Genomic DNA, 12,241 nt, shown 5'->3' on the forward strand with positions numbered 1-12,241 from the left:
TTTTACTGATACTTGAATATAATTCATTGGCAATGTTTTGAATTTAGCTCTAAAACTTTGATTCGACACTACCTGCTGTCTCTCATTTATAAATGGAAAATACGGGTATACGAACCGAAGAGAACTCCTTTCGAAGCATTCTTCAAAATAAACCTTGAATGCAATAAATTTTTCAAAACATCTTTATTTGTTCAAGCAAAACATCAACGCAAAAATTGTTACAATTTTTTTCGTTCACTATGAGGAAATTTGCTCTGCAACTTTGATCCAGTAGATACCAATACCAGTCACGGCTGTTATAGCCGTCGCATTAATAATAGCAGAAAGTATAGCTGTGCTAGTATGACCATATGTCTAGTGTTGGTGGCACTAAGCATAAAGAGAGAGATTGTCGCTCAAACAAACATTATAATTCTCACTATTTTATTGTAAATTTCGCATTATCCGTGCGCAATTAAATAACAAATGGTATGTGACAGACTTATGCTCTTTAGATTTCTATTAAGAAACCTTAAGGACGCACTACGGGTAAAAGATTGTCGGTTCAGTAAATGATAAAATTTGGTGTATAAGTAGCTTTTACTATAAAGAAAGACTGAATTCAGAATTGACTTAAATTTTGCTAAAAGTTAGTTAAAACAACTAACAAATAATGTAACTGCTTGTAAGAAATGGTTTGGAGCCTATGAGCGTAGTAATAAACAAATAAAAGTTCAAAAATGTACACTTAACCTCAAAAAATTATTTAAATCAGCTCCTGTCTGAAACTTTTTATTCGTAATTATGATAAATAGAATCGCTTAATACAAATGTAAAATCATTATTTGTTGTACCATGACTTATGAAATCTCTATTATTAAGTATATTCCACAAATAATTAAGCAATAAAAAGTGAAATCTGTTTTGACCAGCTACCTACCGGTAGTACTACCGTAAGGAAACTTTTTCTGCTTATATAGTCAATACTTAAATCATTGTGTGATTAAATTTGCAAATAAACAAAAATAATAATCCAGTAATTCATAACGATTATTCACATACATGCATGATTTACTTTATATTATTCCTAACGTATATTGTATCTCGTCAAAGCATCTTCAATATGTGAACAATTTTGCAATTTGGGCCGTGGAGGTCATCTGCAAATAATTTTTTAAGTCTGTCTTCATCATTCAAATTTCTCTTACTAGGATCCACGTATTCTTCAATCTGAAACAATATATACATTACTTTTATTTCTAAGAGTTAATGAAACAAATGTCTTTCATGATACGTGCACGAAAAAGGCCACTTTCCATGCATGTAAAATTAATGGAAAATCGAGTTTTTCTTAGTAGCGGGAAAAAACTACTCCCTTGGGAGGAAAAGACTTTTCCTTCCAAGGGAGTAGTTTTTTCCTCACTCTGTAGCCTATCCGATGAATGTGTGTGTCTATATAAGTATTTTTAAAATTTTCAAAATTTTTAATATACTATTGTTTTACTTTGAAAAGTCCTCAAATTTCCCATTCTTTTCATTTGCATAAGTGGCCTATTCGTGCACTTATCATAAAAAGTACGGTGTGCAACAAGGGGGGAGTGGTTTTTTCAGATTCGGGTGATGTTTCATCACCCTCGCTAAAAAAAGCTAATTTTCCCCCCCTAGTTGCACAAAATACTATTGATTAGCAAAATAAAAAGCTACAATGTTTGGATAATTACCTCATTAGCGAGAGACACGAAGGATGATACTTCAACGATATTTTCATTTGTACCGAAAATTTCATCGAGTTTTAAGACATATTTGCTGCATGCAGGCAAGACAATATTTTTAGTAAGGTTATTCGAGTTGGTATGAGTAGAGTTTACGAGTCCCAATCTTACAATCAATCCAGGAAGGCCGTCTTTTTTTCTTTTCTCGACTATTTCATCCACTAACTTTTGTTCAAAACTCGTAATAGAATATCGATCTGTTTTTCGTGTGTTCGCCAAAGCTCCTGCATTAGCAACTGCTGAGCATACGACGAAGAGGCGAAGTTCGGAGCAAAGATTACGCGATTCTTGATCTAAAATTTTCGTTGTCGAATCTAAAGCGTTGCTTAAAAATTTATGCTTTTCAAAATCAATTCGCCTTAAGTCAAAAATGGCATCGATAGCTCCGAGAGATGAAGCATCTTTGAACAGTGCTTTGATGCTTTTTTGCTCTGCAAGATCAGTTTCAGTATGCAAATTTATTTTTACGCCGTAACCTTGCCAAATTCTTATGCGCAAATTCTGGAAACCGTTTTCTATTTTCATTGACGATGCTACAACGATCTGTCTAGCGCCTCGCGTAATCAGCCAATCAATCAATTCGAGACCAAAAGTTGTCAAACCTTCGATAACAAGATAAGATTTTCTGTCTAAACAGTGTAAACGGGGAATGGCCAAGGCATCTTGGCATTCCATCTTTGCATCTTTCGGAGCTACTTTAATAACGATCTGAAAAAATATCAAAATTAAAGGATAAAATGCTTAAAGTAAAATAACAAATATTTCGTTAAAAAAAAACCTTAATTCACCTTTCCTAAATTTTCCTTCGCCAAGCAAGTATTCAAAGCTTCAGCCAACGATTCTCGTTGATAAACTCTCCTAGGTAAAGGTTTTACAGAGCCAATATTGATACCTTCCTGGACCATGTTGGCTAACATTTTTTTGATTTTTAAATCTGAAAGCAGTACCTTCTTGGGCACGACTGAGAAAAAGTTGAGCTCTTTCAAGAAAATGTACATTCCCACTTTACCGTGGATTTCGGAATTATTAAGGTCGCTGATTACTACAGCACGGGCGTTTTGTTTGATTGCACTGAAAAATACTTCCAATTGCTTGATTTCGCATTGGTTGGCAATTACAACGTTTACACCTTCTCCTTTAGTTTGAAGAAGGATCTCATCTCTGAAAGAGTTATTGGTCAGTTTGAATAAACGGTTTGATTGTATCTGAGGAAATGTAAGACTTATCATTTCCTTTTCCGACTCCCTTTCGTAAGCCACAAAAACGTCGCATTTCTTGTGCAGAGCTAAATTTATCGTAGCCAAACTAATTCCATCGCAAACATTTGTGACCAATACTCTTTCCTTAGCTTCGGCTTCTGCTTTGACTATAAGAGCCCAATAAGCCAAAACGTATGATAATGGAACCGTAACTGCATCTTCGAAACTCCAAGTTTTAGGTACGTCCCACATCCATGTTGGGTTGACGTTAACAAAATTCGCTACAGAATTTCCACAAGTAATTCCCATAACCCTGCTCAGTTTTTGATCTATTCCAGAATACTCCAATCCTACTCCTATTTGTTCAATTCTCGATTTTTCGAGACCCTCTACGTAGAAACTGCCGTCAGCTATAAGTAGGTCTTGAGGATTTATAGTTGAATATTCAACTTGAACTGAATTGCCAATACTATCGAGAGGACGTCCTTCAGTCCAGCTAATGCTGAGTGGCTTGTTAAGACTGGTCTGATTTGCAGCCCACGTTTGACACATTTTTTCGTTCAGAATCGCTGTTGTTCGGCGCAAAGTAGCCCAAACTTTTTGAGGAGTCAAGATATTTATCAACAAATCTAACTCTAACTGATGTTTGTAAAATTCCTCAGCAATTGAATCTTCGATACCTTTTACTCCGTGGAAAAGGAATATTCTAATTTTGCTAAGATTGAATCCTGTAAGCTCTATTTGTTGCACGATTTCACTTATCGCACTATTTACATTTTGATTTGATTGTATTAAAACAGCAACCCTTTCGCTGTCAGGCAAGTTCTTTGCAGATTTACAAATCATTTCTGCAGATTGTTTATTGCTTTCAGTAATATGTATTTTATGAATTTTCCTAGTCAAACGTATTTTGCGTAATAAAACCACCGTTTCATTTTCTGTCTTACGTAAGAAAACGGGCATAAGACCAAATTTTCCAACTGAGTTTAAGTAGGAATCTTGTTTAGCATTTGGTAAATTCATCAAAAGGAATTTGCCTTCATTCAATCTGTTAGATATTTCTTCAATGTTATAGTCGTTAGCATTGCTAATTATAATTGTCAGAATGTTACCATACGTGGCTGATTCCAAAGAAGTGATATCTTGTTTAAACCAATTGATTTCTGGTACATCGACAAAAGCATTTTGGATAAGTTTCATATTATTAGAATCTCTATCACCAACCAACTCAATTCTTTGCAGTTTTTCAGAAAAGTTATTTTCGATGATTATTTGTAAAACCAAGCGTAAAACAACGGGTAAGGGTGTGCTTGAGTTATCTATATTTGGCACAACTGTAGGCACATCGTTGCTCATATAACTTTGCTCGTGTTGTTTCGGTAATCTGGCAAATTGTAAGCCTTGAATTTCCAACCCGCCAGCAGATATATAGTTAAGACTTCTGTCAATCATGACATTAACTTCTGTTAAAACATGTAATAATAAAAATATTCGTTAATAAAATTTTGTTAGTCATTATTATTTGAATGAAAATAATGGTTGGTTATGCAACAAAGTGAAAGTCGATTAATTAAAGAATGATTGTGACTACTAAAAGATTTGTTGAATTCTGCAACACTAGTCGAATGCTCAAAGATAACTTAGTTGGGCAAAAGTTACGCGATAGTAAATAACCAATTTTATCATAACAAAGTCTACGTGAAATACCTTATAGTCATTGAAGTCAGCCCTTCTTTTTTAAAACAACTTGTTCATCATAATAATAAACTTGGTTGTTACAAACAAGCAGCTTTTGGTGTATTTTCATAAAAAGTATTTACTTACCATCAGAATCATTCACTTCATTTACTTGTTTATTGATATCAATAACTATTTTACGAATTGATACTGGGACAAGTGCTTGACGAGTATCATTTCCAAAAGCATATAATTGTAAAACACTGTCTATAAAAGTAACCCAATTGTTGTCCCATCTGACTATTCCGTTAGACCCATCAGACGTCGTTCGTAGAACATTTTTAAAGACTTTTGAGTAATTAAAACCGCGCATTTCCATCTCAGTATAAAAATCTTCTTGATCGATTTCATATTTTTCTAGTTTTCTATATTTCGAATTTTCTATATCAAATCGCTCTTGGCTTGGAGCGGTAGTTGATTTTATTACAGCAGATGCTATAATTTCTCTAGATTTCTCGTCAATTATTTCAATTCTTCCAGTTCCTAAACGTATGAACATAGTTAAAATATGTATGTAAACACTCATCTGATATAAAATTTTTTATTTGACAAACCTTTTAAAACTGCTACTAATACTTTAACTATGTTATCATCGGGAATGTTTAAAACCGATTTGTAAACTTTGATATCGTCAAAAACAACATTGAGAATCTCTTTTGCATCGGGTTCTTTTGTATTAAGAGTTTGCCAATTTTTTAACGTTTCCCAAGCTGTATTTAAGCAAGATGAAAGAGGAGTAACAATTTTTCCATTGATTGTGTTTGCATTTAAGAAGTCATGATCAGCTTTGTTAAGATCAATTTCTATTGTTTTCTCTCCTTCAATCACACTCATCTTGGATTCGTAGTAGTCTATACAACTTAAACGGAAGAAATCAAATTAAAATTTTCAAATGATATGAATCTAATAACTCTATTCTTACTTTTGATTTGTGTGGTCCCATTTTATAAGGGGTGAAATACTTGGTGTTCCTGTACCAACAGGGTACTTGATCTTTGGGTACAAGTTCGATATTTTTGGATTTAAATCCAAAGCGTACATTTTACCTAGAGCAGCTAATACGAGTGCTGAATTGTCATAGTGACCCCTCTTAGTCAGTGCAATATTCGTGCAACTCGAATGTAAAGATTTCTTAAGAATTGCTTGTAAAAGCCCATGGGGTGCAATTTCAATGCAAATTGAGCCATTTGGTATTTGGCGAGCCGTTTCATCAAACAAGACCGGACTCAACAAGTTGTTCGTATGATATTCAGCGGAACACAAGCGAGCCTTCAAAGAGTTCCATTCTGCTTTGGGCACCGAAGTACTTACCCACTTTGCGCTACGAGGATTAGGATTCGGTATAACCTGTTGTAAACGCTCCAGAAGTTTGGGACCTGCAGGAGCTATGTATCTGCTATGATAAGCAATGCCACTACTTGCCACCTCCCTGGCAAATATTCCCTTGGCCTTAAATTTTTTGATAAAAAATATTAGTAAGACTAATTAGTTATAAAACCTATTGGGATCATATTATCAAGTGTTCACTTGCCGTCAAAGAAGCAACAAATTTTTTCATAGACTCTGCAGGCCCAGATATTGTTGTACTGTCGGGTCCGTTATGGCAGGCTACATCGATGTCAGGTGGACACAGCGGCTTTACAGCATCATACCCAAGACCTACTGCCGCCATTGAACCAGGGATCAAATCCACTTCTTTTGAAGCTAAACCGCGTGATAAAGCTGCCAGTATCATCTGTTCGGCGGTAACGCAACCATCTGCATAAGCGCACCCAAGTTCACCTACCGAATGGCCAATAATAAAATCCGGTTCAAGACCGACAAATCTTAGAACATCCACTAAACCAATCTGAAAGTAATTTGCGAATTGATATTTCATTTTTTGTAAAAATGTATTTTATGTAAAACACAAACAATCTTCGCGTTTCATTGTACCTATTAACCGTGCCTAAAGTGGCCCAATTTTTACCGTCGGGCAACAAAGAGAAAATATGCAGGCGAAAAGACTTTTTCCCAACACACGCATAAAATGGGCCTTTTTTCATGCCTAAAAGTAGCGTAGAAAATCGTGCATTCCAAGCGTGTTAGAAAAATTTTGAGCTCAATCGTAGATAAAATTTTTGTCTCCCCTCTGTTAATACCCGTTCTTCAAATATCTCAAATTTTCACAAACTTTTTAATTTTTTCAAATTTTTTAAACTTTGTAAATTTGTTGTGCACTTGAAATGCACGATCTCCTACCCAACTTTCACGCATAAAAAAGTCCCTTTCATGCCCTTGTTGGAAAAAACACGGTGTGTAACACGAGAATAAAAGCTACGTCAGACTCGGGTGAGGTGTTCAGCACGAGTCGGAGTCAAGGGCGCCGAAGGCTTGACATAGCTTATTTTCTCCCCTTGTTGCACAATGTACTATATTGCGTATGAAAAAATGTTGCATTCTAGCATTCAATTGTTATATTGCTATGTATTTTAAGAAACCTGTGATGTCGAAAAATAGTCACAATAGACTCGCTTGATAAGTTTAAAAAGAAACTCGAAAATACGTTCACGCCTTACATATAATATGGTGTGACCCAAGGGTAAAGTGGGCTTTTTGAACAGGTGTGGTTGCAGTACCCGTCAAGGCGAGTTAACCCGAGCCGCAGACAAGTCTAAAAAGCCCACTTTAAGTCCTTGGTACCACAAAAAATTAATCTGTTTAGATGGTTTAAATACTTGAACTGCAGCAATGCCAATAAAAGAATGAATTATATTGTCAAACATTTTCGGATCTTTATCAGTTATGATTTTGTATATATCGTATCCTAATGGCTTCAAGACGTTATCACACTTCTTTATGGCATAGTTGAATACAGCTATTTTTAAAAGTTCTGTCCCTGGAATAAAAGTTAAGATAAAAAGATATTTCACCATTTTAATATTTATTTTTGATACTTACCCATGCCAGCCCATTGTGAGCCCATGCCTGAAAAAACCCACCAGACTTGACGCTTTACTCCAGTAAAAGCATTGGTTCCTCGAATTTGTAACTTTTTATGAAGAACCCCATTTGCAGGCAGTATAGTATACCCTTTTTGTATATGCTTCTCCACTCCGAATTCAAAAAGATCGTTAAGCATTTGGCACAATTCAACGTCAACTGGATTAGTTTCCAGCTGAAAAATACATTGGTTGATTTGAAAAAAAAACTAATTATAATTTATGACACGCCGTGGCATAAACCTCGATTTATGTCATGCTCGTGCAAAAATGCACTCGTTAAATCTCTGTTTATGCACGTTGTTTCATAAAATATCGTATGATACTAGGGGGGTAAAGGGTTTTCACCCTCGTGGGGACTTGTCACCCTCGCTTCGCTTGGGCGATATTGTCCCTACGAGGGTGAAACTACTTTACCGCACTAGTATCGTAATATACTAATGTTTTATCAAATAAGTCTTACAAATGTCAGAATTGCATCAATGGCTTCTTCCGTACGACCCGATACAACGACAAGTCGTGGAAGTTCATCTTTTGGATCGTTGTTCGTTTTCTTAATGTCAGGAGATTTTAAAATCGCGCTTGCGAACACTCCAGATTCTGATATTATATTTATAGCCACGTATTGACCTTTCACAGGAGTTACTTCTGTAGGTACGCGTAACCTGCCACTAATTAAACCTGAAGCTTTGGAATTGGGCTTTTCATAATTCAAATTTGGTAATATTTTTTTATCTTCCATTCCTAATATTGCCTAAAAATGAAATACGTCTTTAAAGTTATTCGTTGACAAGATACATTATAATAGTTGTTCCTGAGTAAAATTAGTATATTTTAAATTAATGGCAAAGACATGGCAAGCATTTAGATTATCCCACATAGACTAGTATGCGTTTGCCTCGAGGATTAACACGTGTTCTTAACTGCGCATACTGCATTGAAAAAAAACACAGTCGTTTCTGCTGTAAAGTCCGGTAGTTTTAACCGTTTTGCCACCGTAACGACTGTTCAGTAAGAACAACGGTGTGCCACTGGTAGTTTTGGCGAGTCGCGACTCGTAAAATTGGTCGCTTACGCGGGACACCAGCAAAAACGACCGAACTGATTCTTTAAAACTGCTGAACTCTACGGTAATCTTGGCTAGTCTTCGTACAATGACGGATTACTGGTGCGAGATCAGTTAAAATGGTTGTTTTTTTTCAGTGAAGTATCAACAAAATCGCCAAGTGTTAGACTTTACACTAAGAAGAGCTAGCATTGGTTATGAGCGATGATTATAGAAGAAACAATGGCATCTGATGAAAATTAAATATAAAAATCGTAGCTGTAACATTATTTTACCTTCACAATCGCATTATACGCATTCACTGGTGTAGCATTTCCAACATTTGATATAACAGAACTAACGTATAGCGGTTCTTTTCTTTTGCCGTATACCCTATCGATAGCTTCAAGTTCATCTGCATCAATGGATTTAATAGCAAAACCACTTGCCTCTAAATATGCAATATCGTCTGGAGATAACCCACAATCATTCAGTACTTGTTTCATCAATTTAACTTGACTGTCCAATTTCGGGAATAAGAAACTATTGACTTTAATGCAGTCTGTATGAGTCGCACGCGCACCCATTACTTCCATATAAATACGCTTAGCGTTTTTTGCTTTTTGCAAATACATAGCAGCAACACCGTCGCTACGAAAGTGACCCGTGGCGTTATCATCAAAGCTTCTGGATTTTCCTTCGCTTGATAGAAGGCCTTTAATGTTATTTAACACCGAATATTATTTAATGTTGTTTGATTATTAGAAAAACTAGGCCAAAAGAATCGTTATTTGGAAGTTAAATATTGTGCTCTCAAATTGAAGTAAAAATTAGAAACACTTAAATCGTGTTAAATTTAAGAAAATCTTTATTTGACTACTATGCAGTACATCACAAATCTCACCTTGTTGTTTGAGTTGTAAAGCAATTTCTGGCTGCAGTATCATAATGCCTCCTGCTATAATTGCGCCTTCGCATTCGTCATTTTTCAAAGCATGAAAAGCTTTCTCAAGTGTTGCTATACCTCCTGCACTACCAACATCTATGTGTATACTAGTTCCAGTAAGACCCATAGAAAATGAAATTCTGTTAGGAATCATAGCTTTAGCACTGCCCACTATCTCAAATCCATCAGCCTACAACAATTTCAGATATGACAAATATCACGTGGATTTTAAAATGTTTTAAACTGATTAAAAGAATCATTCTGCCTATAGGGCAAAATTCATACAAAATCAGCCGTATCTTATTGAGTTTTCTACTGATAAAAATTCCAATATTAAAATGGGCTGGAAACTATGAAATAGCTATGAGAAAAAGCCTAGCCTAGCTTGAGATAAAACACTTTTTCTTCTATTTCTTGAGCATCTGTTAGAATCAGCACAAACTCATACCATTCAGTTTTTTCATCTGACTTGTTTTACACTTTGCTTTAGACAGTGTATCGGATCTACTTTTAAAAGCTTGAAAATACTTTGTATACGGTATGACTCTATTCTTACTCTAGTAAATGCGCAAAAAATGTCTGAGAAGCATTTTATCACTGGTCGAAAAATGGATCCATTTTTCACCTTTCTCCATTAATATGATGTGTTTACTAGCTTTAAACTTATATTGATTTCTACAAGAGCTGTTACGAGAAGATTACCTTTATATCGCTAAAAAGTGATTGTGTCTCTGTTACATTGGTATTGACATATACAGCCACGTTTCTTCCTTTCAAATCATTCGGATTGATACCAGCATCTATGATGGCCTCAACTGAATGTTCTAATAACAATTTTGCTGCTGCTTCCATTTTCTTCGATAATTTTTCGTGAACAGCAAAATATACACGATCAAATTTCTCTACACCTCTAATTACTCCAAATTTTGACGGTATTGCAGGATGGTCTGTATAATTTAAAAAATGTGTATGGAATTAATATTTTTGCGTTTTTCAATTTTTATTGAATTGCGTGGTTCAACATTTTTATCGAAGTGCTTATTTTTGTAGAATAAATAAGAAATATATTTATCTAATAAGGATGTGAAATAGGCTTTTTATGCCTGTAAGTGGAATTAGTGCTCAATTCGAAATGCACCATTCTCCCTCGCACTCAAATGCAAAAAAGGCTTTCATGTTTTTCTTGTGAAAACAATGGTTTATAATACGGGAAAAAGCTATTTCAGACTCGATTGAACTATTTTCAACGGTCGTTTTCTCTTCTTATTGTACAATATACTTTTTATTATCATCATTTTTTATCGACAATGTTCAGAGAAACATAACTTCATCATTACGATTCATGTGACCTAAGTAGCACTTTTTTGCACGGCGTGAGATAAGACTCGAGCGTACTTAAGTCATGAGTATCGTATAGCATTTTATAGAACTTAGGTCGCACTATGCTATAAAAATTATTTCTTATTAAAGTACTGTATTATGTTACAATGATAAAATACATTACCGATGTTCCATCGTCCGTGATTACTTGTAGTACAGTCAACCTTTTCGCACAAATTTTTTCTGAATTCAAGTACATTATTTGCTTTTGGAAATCTCCCAGCAATTCCTGATATCACGACTGCATCTTCCGCTGTTCCACAATCACTCTTCATCCTAGCAATGTTATAAAAATAACTTTGACTGGTCGCGAAATTTTAAGTTGTTGACCGTTTTGCTGGATAGGCAAACCTGCGACTGAAAGAAATCTGTTCGCGAATAGTAGTTACACTGACATAGAATGTTAAGCCTAGCTCATGTAGAACTAATAGAAGTCCATAATTAACCGACACACTTAACATTGAAAGGTTTAGTTCAGCTTATTAGACTGTTCGTGGTAGTCTGTGTCTCGTTCTGGTTCGTTGAATTCATGACTGATAATAAGTCAAACTATACTGCACAATTCCATTAAAGTGCTTGACGTTGGTTTGTTGGCAGTGGTTGCAAGAAGTTGTATAAGAAATAATATACAATCATTGTAACACAAAGTTGATATTTAATGTTAAACTTCGACTCAATTTATTCAATCAGACATTCCTGATCTGAAACAATATTTAAAAAGTAAAAACGAATATATTGTTTTAATTTGAATTTTAAAAGTTAAGTAAATTGGGGATTAACATACTTCACACTACCGGCGTGACGCGACGAATAGAAGATTTCGTTTAGATGAAAAATAGTGAACAATCTATTGTAAGAAGTATCTTAAAGCTTTTATAGTGCTTAAACTAAGGAGTACGTCAGTGGTAAGTTTATATTCACTGTGTTTGATACAATATTAGGTCCATACTTATACACTTTAATTTTTCACATCTAAATCAAGATTTTGTTTGTTTTATTATTGTTTTCAAGGATCATAATAGTAGTTTATATAATAAATATAATTGTTGGAGTATGGCACTCTGTGCTCCTCCTGCGAGCACCGATAGAGTGCGCATGCCAGTTCGACCCTGCTACTCATATAGAGAGCACGTTTCGTTTGTTCGAATAAGAGTCTTTATCTTAAATAAATCTTTAATATTACTTTTCTAATTTCACTTACG

At 34.9% G+C, this 12,241-nt stretch overlaps 1 protein-coding gene across 2 annotated transcripts; it reads right to left on the reverse strand.

Annotated features, from left to right (window-relative positions):
• Positions 1-164: 164 nt before the first annotated feature.
• LOC100124027 (fatty acid synthase) lies at positions 165-11,562 on the reverse strand. 2 transcript variants are annotated; one of them, XM_031931029.2, is made up of 15 exons: positions 11,164-11,562; positions 10,362-10,606; positions 9,618-9,849; positions 9,010-9,428; positions 8,132-8,422; positions 7,628-7,844; positions 7,405-7,565; positions 6,219-6,536; positions 5,610-6,136; positions 5,242-5,546; positions 4,775-5,170; positions 2,540-4,413; positions 1,701-2,459; positions 1,042-1,209; positions 165-369 (listed from the first exon to the last, which is right to left on the reverse strand). In XM_031931029.2, exons 1-14 carry the CDS (start codon positions 11,312-11,314, stop codon positions 1,087-1,089), a joined length of 6,018 nt encoding a protein of 2,005 aa, XP_031786889.1. In that variant the 5' UTR covers positions 11,315-11,562; the 3' UTR covers positions 165-369; positions 1,042-1,086. The 2 variants fall into 2 exon arrangements, with proteins under 2 accessions (XP_031786889.1, XP_008207459.3); XM_008209237.4 differs by having other exon boundaries at positions 165-1,209.
• Positions 11,563-12,241: the final 679 nt, after the last annotated feature.

The sequence above is a fragment of the Nasonia vitripennis genome, chromosome 5, assembly GCF_009193385.2.
Source record: "Nasonia vitripennis strain AsymCx chromosome 5, Nvit_psr_1.1, whole genome shotgun sequence".
In the NCBI taxonomy this organism is placed as follows: Eukaryota; Metazoa; Arthropoda; class Insecta; order Hymenoptera; family Pteromalidae; genus Nasonia; species Nasonia vitripennis.

Excerpts from the sequence above, each read along its gene's own strand:
- LOC100124027 (XM_031931029.2), bottom strand. The coding sequence starts at position 11,314 with ATGAAGAGTGATTGTGGAACAGCGGAAGATGCAGTCGTGATATCAGGA. Across the intron at positions 7,845-8,131 it reads TTGATGCAATTCTGACATTT|CTGGAAACTAATCCAGTTGA; the intron begins GTAAGACTTATT and ends TGTATTTTTCAG. Across the intron at positions 6,537-7,404 it reads TTGGCATTGCTGCAGTTCAA|ATTGGTTTAGTGGATGTTCT; the intron begins GTATTTAAACCA and ends AATTACTTTCAG.